General features: G+C 43.3%; 1 protein-coding gene across 2 annotated transcripts in view; it reads left to right on the top strand.

Moving 5' to 3' along the window:
• The window catches only part of LOC135547152 (kalirin-like), a 279689-nt gene that overhangs the window by 235819 nt on the left and 29582 nt on the right, over positions 1-14288 (top strand). For both annotated transcript variants that reach the window (XM_064975865.1, XM_064975866.1), the window contains exon 35: positions 13737-14008. In XM_064975865.1, the coding sequence (XP_064831937.1) occupies positions 13737-14008 (272 nt within the window). The remainder of the gene's footprint in view (positions 1-13736; positions 14009-14288) is intronic.

Below are 14288 nucleotides of genomic sequence, written 5' to 3'. Positions count from 1 at the left end.
CTGTAATCACTGCTAAAGTTCCTTTTAAAAAGTATTGACTGCGTGTGAATACTTATGTAAATTAGATATTTCTGTATTTAATTTTCAATACATTTGTGAAAATCTCAGTTTGCGCCATTTCTCAGGTGCATATGAGTAGGTCTGAACACAGTTCGCCACCGCCAACTTTTCAGTTCATAGGTACCTTTAAAAAAATGAAATTGTCTCTCACATAGAAGTCGAAGTCATTAATGGTCAATGGTCAGTTGGATTTGTGTAGAACTGTCAGCAGCAGACTGACTCTTGACTTGGGTCAGCTTTCCACCACTCCCTGTGCAGTCCAGGGGCACAAGAGCAATGGTCGGGGAAACATTGCCCCCCTGTGGCATATCCAGCCCCATTGCCCCCCTGTGGCATATCCAGCCCCTTTTGCTGTAGCGTCGCCTTTAGGCCAAGCGCAGATGCACTCACAGGCGTCTCAGATTCCCCTGTACGGACAGGGACAGGAAAGGCCCCGGTCAGCTCAGTCACAAGTTTCCCCTCAACATCGCCCCCAACACGTTCAGGAGAGGAGTGGGCAGGAGGCAGATTGACATCCCGGACGATGTCCTCACCAGGGCCTGACTAGCGCTGCGGCTCCGACTCACACCCACGCCACGGCTTGATGGCTGACGGTCCTTTGTGCTTCGAAGCAGCAGTAAAACTCGTTGAGCTGGTTAGGTAGAAGGGGATCACCCAACGCATAGGTGTTCTTTTGTTGGTCATTTGTGATCTTCTGAAGACTCCTCCAGACAGACGAGCAGTCGTTAATGGAGAGTTGTTGTTCTAGCCTCTCCTTATATGGTGCTTTAGCGGCTTTAATCCCCTTTTTCAGATTCTTTCACTACTCTGCAATGGTCCATGTTGCCACTCCTATGTGCCTCTTCCTTGACAGAGCGTAGGCCTCTCAGCTCTGCATTGAGCCAGGGTTTTTCGTTGTTGAATGTGACAAAAGTACTGGTTGGAATGCAGTTTTCCCCATAGACACCAATGTACGATGTTACCCTGCCTGTGTAGTCAGGTAAACTCAGCAAAAAAAGAAAAGTCCCTTTCCCAGGACCCTGTCTTTCAAAGATAATTCGTAAAAATCCAAATAACGTCACAGATCTTCATTGTAAAGGGTTTAAACGCTGTTTCCCCCATGCTTGTTCAATTAACCATAAACAATTAATGAACATGCATCTGTGGAACGGTCGTTAAGACACTAACAGCTTACAGAAGGTAGGCAATTAAGGTCACAGTTATGAAAACTTAGGACACTAAAGACGCCTTTCTACTGACTGAAAAACGCCAAAAGCAGGGTCCCTGCTCATCTGTGTGAATGTGCCTTAGGCATGCTGCAAGGAGGCATGAGAACTGCAGATGTGGCCAGGGCAATAGATTGCAATGTCCGTACTTTGAGACGCCTAAGACAACACTGCAAGGAGACAGGACGGACAGCTTATCGTCCTTGCAGTGGCAGACCATGTGTAAAAACACCTGCACAGGATTGGTACGTGGTACAGGATGGCAACAACAACTGCCCGAGTTACACCAGGAACGCACAATCCCTCCATCAGTGCTCAGACCGTCCGCAATAGGCTGAGAGAGGCTGGACTGAGGGCTTGAAGGCCTGTTGTAAGGCAGGTCCTCACCAGACATCACCGGCAACAACGTCGCCTATGGGCAAAAACCCACCGTCGCTGGTCCAGACAGGACTGGCAAAAAGTGCTCTTCACTGACGAGTCTCGGTTTTGTCTCACCAGGAGTGATGGTCGGATTCGCGTTTATCGTCAAAGGAATGAGCATTACACCGAGGCCTGTACTCTGAAGCGGGATCGATTTGGAGGTGGAGGGTCACAGTGTGTCACATCATCGGACTGAGCTTGTTGTCAATGTTGGCAATCTCAACACTGTGCATTACAGGGAAGACATCCTCCCTCATGTGGTACCCTTCCTACAGGCTCATCCTGACATGACGCTCCAGCATGACAAATCCACCAGGCATACTGCTCTTTCTGTACGTGATTTCCTGCAAGACAAGAATGTCTGTTCTGCCATGGCCAGCGAGCCCAGATCTCATTCTCGTTGAGCATGTTTGGGACCTGTTGGATCGGAGGGTGAGGGCTAGGGCCATTCCACCCAGAAATGTCCTGGAACTTGCAGGTGCCTTGGTGGAAGAGTTGGGTAACATCTCACAGCAAGAACTGGCAAATCTGGAGCAGTCCATGATGAAGCGATGCACTGCAGTACTTAATGTAGCGGTGGCCACACCAGATACTGACTGTTACTTTTGATTTTGACCCACCCTTTTTTCAGGGACACATTATTCCATTTCTGTTAGTCACATGTCTGTGGAACTTGTTCGGGTTATGTCTCAGTTGTTGAATATTATGTTCATACAAATATTTACACATGTTAAGTTTGCTGAAAATAAATGCAGTTGACAGTGAGAGGACGTTTCGTTTTTTGCTGAGTTTATGTTGATATTGTCTTCCTTGAAAATGTCCCATTTGGTGGTCTATTTCTTCACTGCTCTAGTACCAGTTCTACCTGTTCATCTTAGAGCACAGGCAGGCCAAGGGTGTTTCATCTGGCTGTGTGGGGCTCAGTCTGTGTCTTCCCTGAAGCACTGCTCTGTCTTTCTGTGTCCCCAACAGCCACATAGCCCAGATATGCTCCATAACAATCACACAGCTCCTTACCTGCAGTGTCCTAGTTCTCAGTACAGCACCAAGGGCACTTTGTCTGTATGCAACACAACCTGTCCTTATTTATCCTCTTTAGGATTTGATACACACAAGGTGCTTCTCACATAAGCTTTTTCAGAAGCTTTACTTGGAGACTTAGAGAGGGCATAGTGGGAAAGGACTTATTTTCAGGGAGTAAAATGGCAATTAACATAATGAAACCTGGCTGTCTTTCCTCAGTAGCATAAGAAGTAATACATTTGGTGCTCATATCTGCTTGTCAAGAATGTGCCCGCACATGACATTTGACAGCCATTCCCACCCATGAAGCCTATTTTAACTACTGGTAGACTGGGTGCAGTTAAAGGCACAGTGCAGTCAAAAACTTGATTTCACTGTGTTTTATATACACTACCAGTCCGACGTTTTAGAACACCTACTCATTCAAGGGTTTCTCTTTATTTGTACTATTTTCTACATTTTAGAATAATAGTTGAGACATCAGAGTGTGCAAAGATGTCATCAAGAAAAAGGGGGGCTATTTATAAAATATATTTTTATTTGTTTAACACTTTTTTGGTTACTACATGATTCCATGTGTGTTATTACATAGTTTTGATGTCTTCGCTATTATTCTACAATGTAGAAAATTGTCAAAATAAAGAAAAGGCCTTGAATGAGTAGGTGTTCTATTAGTATTTCCACTCCAGTTTGAGGTTGAAATAATACTGTGAAATTGTTTAAATTATGTTAATGCTCTTTTAGTGCAAGGGCTGTTTGAAAAGACCGCCTGAAATGTCAGCCTGTTTTGGTGGGATGGAGTTTTGGCCTGCCTGGTGACATTCACCAATAAGAAAGGGCGTTCCAAACGCTCTGCAAATAAGAGCTCATTTTCAGTTTTCCACTGCCCACATAGATCCCTCCCAAACAATCCGAGCAAAATACTTGTTTGAGAAATTGTCCTTTGCTAAAAAATCTATTTTGGTTTCTTTTTGACCCTTTTAAAACAATCACAGTCAGGTATTTCATTTCGACCCAGAACTGAATTGATATTGAGATAAAACGGCTGCATTGGACCTATATACAATATACTATAAACAATCTGAGTGTTGTCTTTATGTTTGCTAGGACCATACCGATAGGGCTAGTGGTGCCTTTGTCAAAGTGACCTATTACGTTCACATTTTCACTCTAACCTAAACTGCTCTCTGTGAATCAGAGGTAGTGAGTGAGTGCCTGGGAGTGTAGGGTGCGCCTGCCCTGTTCCCTCCTCCCTCCCGGTCCGTCCCTCCCCTCAGTGGAGGCAAGTGGAACAGGCTGAACTTGAAGAGGCTCGTGGCTGGTTGACTGGACTGCAGTACAGGTGCATGTTGCATCTCCCCTCTCTCCTTATCATTCGTCTCCCGGAGCCATGCGCTTCCTTTAGCTGGCCAGGATGAAAAGTGGGAGGCATTGTTGCTCATGTTGTGGTTGGATTCTTGCTAAGTGTTGCTGCTGCGGTTACAAAGTGACAGGTGCGTACCTTTACTGCTGGCTGAAGTACAACTCCAAAGGTAAGTTACATCCCTGGCTGATGTCCAGACAGAAGCGCAGCTTAACGATATGGAAGATCTTTCCGTGAGAAGCTCAGCTGTGAGAAAACACAGAATCTGTTCTCTGATCGTAACCCTGACAGGAGCCCTATGCGCGTAAGTCCATGGTTTAGAACGGAGATCCTGAATATTGTTACGCAATTATTTTATCTGGACATCAGCCAGGGGTGTTACTTACCATTTGTATTTGCTACCAACATTTGTGAGAGAATGCTTGTGTCTGACTTTACGTGCTGTAGCTGGTTGACACTATTAGACGTGTCTCCTGTTTTAATATTGCATGGCTTTACCTTGCCAGTGTTTACTTGTTTGCGGATGTTTCAGGGATCTATTGTGTAGAATCTTAGTGGGACAACGCAGCACTCTATCACTCGCGTGCATTCAAACCGGAATCTTTCCTCCCTGTCTATTCCCTTTCTTTTCCTTTGCTGTCGTTTTTCACTTAGGCTTGGTGTCTTCTTGCTGTGTTGAGTGCACAGAGGCAAACGTTTGTCTCTTAACGCTTTTTAGTGTGACCGGAGCTATTCACTCAAACATTTGTGAGAGAAAGCTTGTGTCTGACTTCACATCCTTCATAGTAGCTGGCTGACAGCCTGAAAACAAAATCTCTCCCGTTTTAATATTGCATTTGCATTTCTCTAGTGTTTACTTGTCTGCTGATGTTTTAAGGCGTGGTGCTGTGGAGTGGACAGAGGCAAAGTGCCTCTCTGCTGAGCACTAATGTGACCTTAAGTACTGCCTCATTATATATTAACTCCGGCAGCATCTCTGGGCTGTGTACAATAAGAGAGATAGCTGCTGCAATGGTGAACACTCAATGAGAGCTGCACTGGCGCCAACAGCTATTGTATGCTGTTGTATCATTATGCTGTCTCCATGCAAGAGGATGCAGAGATTCAGAGGGATGGGGATGAAGCCGTGTCAGCAATATGTTAGGGTTCTGGGTCAGCAGAGTAGGCTCCCATTCATAAACATTGAACGCGTCACTAAGAATTGCATAACATGCGAGGTGTTCGTTAGTCTTACAAATGTTATGGATTTTAATTTTCAACATTTCTGTTGTGGTATGTCTCTCAAGAATGTGGGATAATATACGTGGAAGTCATGTTTTTCAACTCTCTAACCTAGATTATTTTTGAGGGTAGATAGTAACACCGCTGGTGTCTTTTGAAGACCAAATTAGCCACAAATCTTCTTTCATGTGAAGCATTACAACAAGTTTCTTTGAAGATGACTCTTAGGGGGAACTTTAGGGAGGGCTGTCTGAATGTGGATGGGATGGCTTTCTCCTTTTAATTGTTGCCCAGCGAGTTAACTAGCAGGAATGTTTTCCTCTTTGCATCAAATGTCTGGCCTTATTACTGCTCTTGTTCTTGTTGTTGTTGTTTTTACATCCTTTAGGGGTTCACCTTTTGCCCGTTCAGCAAATGGACACCGACATGCTGATAATGTAACCCACACTTAGGAGGTAGCTAGTAGAGAGATTTGAAAACTCTTCGGATATGCGTGGAATGTTTACACAATATAAGTATGCCACAAAGTGCGTGACAATGATGGACTGATGAGGAAATAAGACTTGTCTGTGAATAGAAATACCAAAACTCTGGCGTAGTACCAGTAACACCCGGTCAGGAAAAGCAGGACCCCTCAGTTTCACGCATGCAAGGAATTCAACTTTCTGTTTCCTGGAAGTCAGATGACATGACAAGTGAAGGAGTATAGTCAAGGAGTAGACGCAAAAAAAATACCTCACGGAGAAACAACTGATAACAAGTTTCTGCTGATTTATTCCATTGCTGACAGGGCATCTCAGTCACAGGATACGTCCCAATTGGCACCCTATGTAGTGCCCTACTATTGAAGACGGCCCTATGGGCCCTGGTCAAAAGTAGTGCCCCACATAGGCAATAGAGTGCCTTCAGTTTAGCCTTTTAAAAGGCCATTTGGGATGAAGTTTCCAGAAGAGAAGATGCGGTTGTGGCAAGTTGCCGGAATGTTCTGTGAACAGTTGTACTTCGATAATTAGCCATTTATGTATTTTTATTTATCCGTTATTTTACCAGGTAAGTTGACTGAGAACAAGTTCTCATTTGCAGCAACGACCTGGGGAATAGTTACAGGGGAGAGGAGGGGGATGAATGAGCCAATTGTAAACTGGGGATTATTAGGTGACCGTGATGGTTTGAGGGACAGATTGGGGAATTTAGCCAGGACACCGGGGTTAACACCCCTACTCTTACGATAAGTGCCATGGGCTCTTTAATGACCCCAGAGAGCCATATGGTGACTAAAGCTGTAGAGGATTCTCAGGGTAATTCAACTCTTTCCTGAACAGACACTGCTCATAGCCCCAGAGATTATCTTCAATTTAATTAATGTATATTAATGAATACGTCCACCTGTGGGACATTCCATACTGTACACGTCCTTAAATGTGGGCATACTGTACTAAGAACCTGTGTTACTGCATATTTGACACCACATATCAGGACAGGTAGTCACAAAAAAACAACAACTAGAAAACAGACAGGCTGTCATGGAGGAGATTGTGTGTAGACTAGAGCAGTACACTGTCAGCCGTTGTTCTTATGTGCGGTGAGAATGGAGAATTAGGTGTATTGAGAGTGATAGCAGCCTGAAGGCTGTGTTGTTGAGTTGTAGCCAGAAGCAATGGAGCCTCTGAGAGGGTGACAAGAAGCCTGTGGCAGTATGTATCAAGTGCTTCATTCGGAGTGGTGATCTAGGATCAGCTCCCCCCACTCCATGTAATCTTATTCATTGTGATCTAAAAGGCTAAACTGATCCTAAATCAGACATTGGATACGTACTGCCACTGAGGTGCTCTCCTCCTCTTCCACCACCTCTTTCTCCTCCATGCCCCTCCAGCCCTGTGCATTGAGGTGAAGACTGGCCTGCCTGCCTGCCTGCTTCACACGCAAGCGGGTTGCTAGGGGACCATGGATCCTCAACAGAAAACATCTCAGGCATTTTTACCGCTCACATGTTCCAGCTGCCGGCCTGCTCCAGTACGTGTCCATGTTTTCCCCATTCTATTGTCAACCCTGGCTCAATTAGAAATCACTTCAAGTCTTTGTGATACAGCATGCCGGTGGAGAAACCATTTCTGGCTATTGTTGGGAAAATGGTTATCTCTCTGCCTTTTCTCTTTTGTGCATTCTGAAGCTGAGACTAAGTAATTGACTCGAGGGTTGTTCCACCTCAAAAAGCACAAGAAAGAGGATTTTGACACCCACAATCTTTGATGATTCTGAAATTGATTCTGTTGGAAACATTTAAGATTAGAATTCATGCGACATTATTTTGTTGTAATATCATTTGATAACTGCGCAATGAAGCTAAATGATTGCACCCAAATAGGCAATTTAAATGTATAGGATTCATATAATATTCAATAAATATAGTACCTAACATCCAATTTGGACCAAACTTTTTTGTAACCCCACACTAATCCCACTCCAACAACGAATATATAGTATCAGTTCCCTATGTCTGACGCAGTATGAAGCTGCGGCTCAGAGTATCGTTTCTTCATGCTATGTAATGTATTACCAGTGAATTTGGTAAAGTGTTATCCCCCGTTCAGAGAAATTTGTCATTGAAATTGTACCATCCTACATCCTGCTATTACCAGGTTCTGGCCCCTAGATGGTGCTGTTCCGGGTTATTTCTTTTTTAACCCCCCCCCCCCTCCTCTCAATGTTAAAGGGATAGTTCACACAAATTACAAAATTACATGTTGGTTTCCTTAGCCTGTAAGCACTCTATGGACAGAGCATGACAGCAATACATGCGTTGGATTTGTTGTCCACTGTTTCAAATACTAATTTATTAGCATTTGTGGCACAAATCCAATGCAAGTCAATGGGACCTATATTTCACACTTCATGTCCAAATCATGCTGAAGTATCTAAAAATGTATTTTGTACCTCAATGATGTTACTTATAGATCATTTGGGTATGAAGCACTAAAATGCTAATATATGTACCATTGACTTGCATTGGATTTGTGCCACTAATGCTAAAAAGTTAGCATTTGAAACAGTGGCCAGGTAAACAAAACCAAAGCATGTGTTGCTGTAATTCCTTGTCCATAAATAAGGAAATCAATGTGTAATTTTGTGATTTGGGGGAACTATGCCTTTAACATTGGGGGTTGGGAATGAATTTTTCCTAAAAAAAAAAATCATCACCTAATAGTAGGAACAGCACCATCTAGTGGTCAGAACCTGTTAATATCAGGATATAGGATGAGCCAAACCTAACAACTTCAATGACTAATTTCTCTGAACAGCGGAAAAAAAACATCACCAAATTCTCTGAGAATACATTACATGGGATTAAGAAACAATACTCAGAGCTGCAGCTCCATAGTACTTGTCAGAGATAGAGAACTGATACTGTATACTCATTGTTAGGGTGGGATTGGCGTGTGTGTGGGGGGGGGGGGGGGCTTTTGTCAATTTCTTTCAATTCCTCATGGCTCATTGTTAGAGAAAAGTTTGGTCCAAATCAGATTTATTGAATATTCTATGAATCCTATAAATTAAAACGGCCAATTTGGGTGCAATGCATTATCATTCATTTCTCAGAGATCAAATTATATTTCAACAAAAAAAAATGTTTCAGGAATGCTAATCTGATCTGTTTGTAACTACAGAGAGGTTTTCAGAATAATCTTGAGACGGTGTGTGTCATGGCTTGCTGAAATGACATGGAGCGACTCTCAAGGTCATTCCACAGGTTGCCATTGTGTGAGACTGGCTCTATATCACATAACTTAATCACAGTCGGTGACACAGAAATATGACACTCTGTTTGCTCTATGCGATAATACCTCACACAAGCATTTCAAACAGGCAGACAGTTTAACTAGAGCAGTGGTCCCAAAGCATAAAAACCCTCCAGAAAATATAGTTATAACAAAACATTTGGATGGGTCTTAAACTAAATTCACCATCAGAGCAGGTCAAAGAAACACTTACAAACCTTTTTGATTTCGTGTTGAGGAGTCATATTTTATCAACATAATTATAACTCTGATGACTGTTTAACTCCAATATCTCACTGCACAATGTTTATATAGGGTTGGAAATAATATACCCCTTTTGTGGTAAGAAGGGATTACTCTTGGTGGCTTTTTCTAGTGAAAGCAAAAGGTGTGTGATAGAAAGTGCTGATTCTGCGAAAGCACTAGGTAGCAGTGAGACAGCCGAGTGAGGAATGAGAATATCTCTCTCTTAGTGCGGCCATTAAGCAGTCAAGGTGGGAAAGGAAGGCGCTTAAGAGGACCATGTGTCCCCAATGGCACCCTCTTCCCGATATGGTGCACCACTTTTGATCAGAGCCCTATGATCTTCCGTATGGGCCCTGGTCTATAAAGGAGAATAGGGGTGCCTTTTGGGACATAGCCCTCGTGTACAAAGAGCAGGGGCCTATTGGCCGGCCAAGGGAGCCACTATTTTTGTAGCACGTGACCATGAGAGCGCCTGCTGTCGTCAGCAAGCCTCAGTGTGACGCGCTGCTCTCCAAAGTGCTTTTCAAGCAGGCAATCATGTGTGGCGTCACAAGGCCAGCTCAACAAGCTACTGTCCAGTCACAGTGAGATTGTTACCACAGACAGTCTGCAGCGAATGTTCCCGAGGCTGCGTCTCAAATGGCACCCTATTCCCTAAAATAGTCTACTACTTTTGACCTGGGCTCTGGTCTAAAGTAGTGCACTATATAGGGACTATGCTGTCATTTACTATGTAGGGAATTAGGCTGCCATTTGGGAAGCATCCCAAATATCTTTGAAGTGGAGTAGAAACCCTCATGTATGGCGGTTATTGAACAGAGGAGGCCTAGCCTGGAGCACTATGCTCCACAGCATCTATGCAGGTCATAGCTGTAAGTGTACACACGTGTCCCATGCAGCCAAGTGTTGGAGTCTTCTCTCTCTCTGACAAAGGCCCATGGAGAAGGCCTGTCTGAAAAGCAGTGTTCATGTTATCAAAGAGCCATTTCATCAGTTGACTCCACATGGAGAGGAGGGGCTGTGGGTCACCTCAGTTAAAGGGATATTTCAGGATTTTGGTAAATTAATGCCCTTTATCAACTGTACTTTCCCAGAGCCAGGTGAACTTGTGGATACCAAGTCAAATTCTTCGGAAACAACAGTGAAATGCTTACTTACGGGAACTTTGCCAACAATGCAGAGTTAAAGATATATATTTTTTAAATTATAAAAAGTTAAGAGGTAGTATGCTTGCTGTACCCAAAGACTTTCAGTCTTTGTGCTAAGCTAGTTAGCATTGGCTTGCAAACGGATCACTAACTTCCTTCATACTGGACGCAGATACATAAAAATGTTATCTACGAGTTCATCTGACTCTGGGGATGTAGATAAATGGTCTCATTGCCAAAGTCCCGAACTATCCCTTTAAAAGGCCTATTCCTTCAGACTGCCCTTCTTTCTCTCTCCTCCTCTCTCTCTTTCAGCCCTGTTGTTGACTGTCCCCACAGGGAGAGATTGTGGCTGGGACTATGATATGGCTATGATACCCCTATGGGCTGCTGAGCTAATCTACTTAATAATATCTAACTACAGGCTTTGTCCACATGATTCTTCACAAGCTCACTTCCCCATAATGAGTCACCTAGCACAGAAGCAACAAGTCAGCAGCAACACAGGCTACGCTATCCCATTTCCTGTCAATACAGTGCATCCGGAAAGTATTCAGACCCGGTGACTTTTTCCACAGTTTGTTACGTTACAGCCTTATTCTAAAATGGATTAAATTAAACAAATCCTTATAAATCTACACACAATACCCCATAATGACAAATCAAAAACAGGTTTATCGAAATGTTGGCAGAAAACAGAAATACTTTATTTACGTAAGTATTCAGACCCTATGCTATGAGACTCAGATGTGCATGGAGGAATGGGCCAAAATACCAGCAACAGTGTGTGAAAACCTTGTGATGACTTACAGAAAACATTTGACCTCTGTCATTGCCAACAAAAGGTATATAACAAAGTATTGAGATAAACTTTTGTTATTGACCAAATACTTATTTTCCACCATAATTTGCAAATAAATTAATAAAAAATCCTACAATGTGATTTTCATAGTTGAAGTGTACCTATGATGAAAATTACAGGCCTCTCATCTTTTTAAGTGGGAGAACTTGCACAATTGGTGGCTGACTGAATACTTTTTTGCCCCACTGTATCTCCCTATCCGGCTGATAACAACATCCTGGGTCTTTTCAACATCATGGACAGACTTGTATGTTGGTTGACCTGGCTGGCCTGGTCAACAGCACAAACATATCTCCCCTTTCTTCTCAATGGCTTGGCCAAATGTTTCCTTTAGTATCAAGCTATGTTTTATCTCAAGGGGATGGATGTTCTCTCTGCTTTTCTGGTTAGTAGTACTGACGATACTTCAGGATTGTGTTCATTTGGGAGAAAATCTATTTTTTTGTGTGTTCTGTTGTTAAATGTTTTGTTATGGTGTACCCTACTGTACTTCGCTTTTGACTGCATGGTGGTGGACCGGGAGGAGTTTGACAAATACATCATTCAGGAGCATTTGCTCTAATCACTCTCTGGCGTCAGTCGGATCTATGTGAGGACCTCTGCTCTCTTTTGGGTCTATGTATCCTTCCATACAGGAATTTTGTAACAGAGTGCAGAGGCAAATGTCCTCGCACTGTAGACCAGAGCTAGTCTGGATCCAACAGCACATACAGTTCCTTCAGAAAGTGTTCAACCCCTTCACTTTTTCCACATTTCTTGTTGTGTTTCTGCCTGAATTTTAAATCGATTCAATTGAGATTTGGTCTCACTAATCTACACACGATATCCCATTATGTCAAAGTGGAATTTTGTTTTGATAAATTATTACAAATTAATAAAAAATGAAAAGATTGAGTCAATAAGTATTCAACCCCTTTGTTATGGCAAGCCTTAAAAAGTTCAGGAGTAAAAATTTACTTAACAAATCACATAATAAGTTGCATGGACTCATTCTGTGTGCAATAATAGTGGTTAACATGATTTTTGAATGTGGCAAAGAAATGTACTTTTTGTCCTGAATACAAAGCAATATGTTTGGGGCAAACACAGCACATCACTGAGTAGCACTCTATATTTTCAAGCGTGGTGGTGGCTGCATCATGTTATGGGTTTGCTTGTCATCAGCAAGAACTAGGGAGTTTTTTGGGATAAAAAAACGGAATAGAGCTAAGCACAGGCAAAATCCTAGAAGAAACCCTGGTTCAGTCTGCTTTACAACAGACACTGGAAGGCAAATTCACCATTCAGCAGGACAGTAACCTAAAACACAAGGCCAAATCTACACTGGAGTTGCTCACCAAGATGACATTGGATGTTCCTGAGTGGTCTAGTTACAGTTTTGACTTAAATTGGCTTTGAAATCTTTGGCAAGACTTGTATCATTGCAAGACAGCCATTTTCATTTCTGAGAAATGTCAGAATTTGTCTTCCCCTTTGACATTAGAGTATTTTGTGTAGATTGTTGATAATAAATCACAATTGAAGCCATTTTAATCCGACTTTGTAACGCAATAAAATGTGGAAAAATATTAGGGGGTTGAATATTTTCCAAAGTCACTGTATGTCTTCAACTTGGTTAAATAGTTAGTAATAGCCTAAACGAGTCCACCTTTTAGCAATTATGAAGCAAGCTGCAGTTTATTAACATAAAAGTCAGAAAAGCAACTGTCCAGCAAACGTTTCCACTTCTTTTTACTGGCTTAAAACAAACATGAGCATCAAATATTTACAGAGAAAAGTGCATAATTATCAGCTAACACACTGGAAATATATCTTTGGGGGGGGGGGGGAAATAACATTTGTCACAGGCCCTGTTTGTACAAATAATATCAACGGTCAAAAGGAGGTGTGTTGTGTTCTGAAACCGAGGCTTGAAATGAGCTGAACACACACTGTGTGACTTGCATTCCTATACAGTATTAGGCTCCATTGAGTATTGTTGGTATACACATGGCTGCATTCCTACACTGTATTACATTGGGCAATGTTAATAAACAAGTGACTGTGTACTGTTCACCCTATGCTTTTGGGAAGGTTGGTATTTCTTAGTGGACGTCAGACTGCAAGGGATAACTAAGGCATAGTTAGTACAGAAAGCTAGCACTGTGTATGGACAGTCTCCATCCAACATGGCACCTTATTTCCTATGTTGTGCTCTACTTTGGCCAGGGCCCATAGGGCTCTGGTCAAAAGTAGTACACTACAGGGAATATGATGCCATTTGGGATGCACACAAAGCCAACGAGAGAGTGCTGGTGTGCGACTCAGAGGCTCATGCTGTGTATTTGGGTACTATAAAGGTGTGTGTATGACAGAATGCTGTCAGGGTGGAATTCTGAAGACTAAAATGCTGTTTGTCTCGTCTCCTTCCAGAGAACTACTCAGTCAGTGGGCCCGAGGGAGCGAAGACCGAGTCGGTGGCCAGCCTGCAGCCCCAGGCATCCCAGAGCTCCATCCATTCAAGCTCTCCGGGACCGAAGCGCTCGGGGAACACCCTGAAGAAGTGGCTGACCAGCCCTGTGCGCCGCCTCAGCCACGGCAGCAGCATCAAGAAGTTACCCAACAAGCACAAGAAGAGAGACGGCCGCAAGAGCATCGACCTGGGGCCTCCCGAGAGCACCCTGCACGGCGAGAGCGTAGACGAGGTAACGAGTGTCCTGACTCCTCTCCACAGCGTCTCTTGCTCTCTCTTTCCAACTCTCTCGCAGGACGCGAGCGCAGACGAGGTAACAATCACCGTCTCTTCTGCGTCCTCATCAGCCTCCTCTCTCTCTTTTCAACTCTCTCCATCCAGCGCGTCTTTGTACATACTGTGATGGGTTTCCTTCAGGGACCGCTTATGGTGGACTTGTGCTTCTTTCAGGCTCTTTTAGTTTTTACAAAGGGTTAAGTGATTGGATCAAATTTAGAAGTACAGCTCAGGCA

The sequence above is a fragment of the Oncorhynchus masou genome, chromosome 10 (assembly GCF_036934945.1).
Source record: "Oncorhynchus masou masou isolate Uvic2021 chromosome 10, UVic_Omas_1.1, whole genome shotgun sequence".
NCBI lineage: Eukaryota > Metazoa > Chordata > Actinopteri > Salmoniformes > Salmonidae > Oncorhynchus > Oncorhynchus masou.
This window is presented reverse-complemented; position numbering and strand designations above follow the sequence as displayed.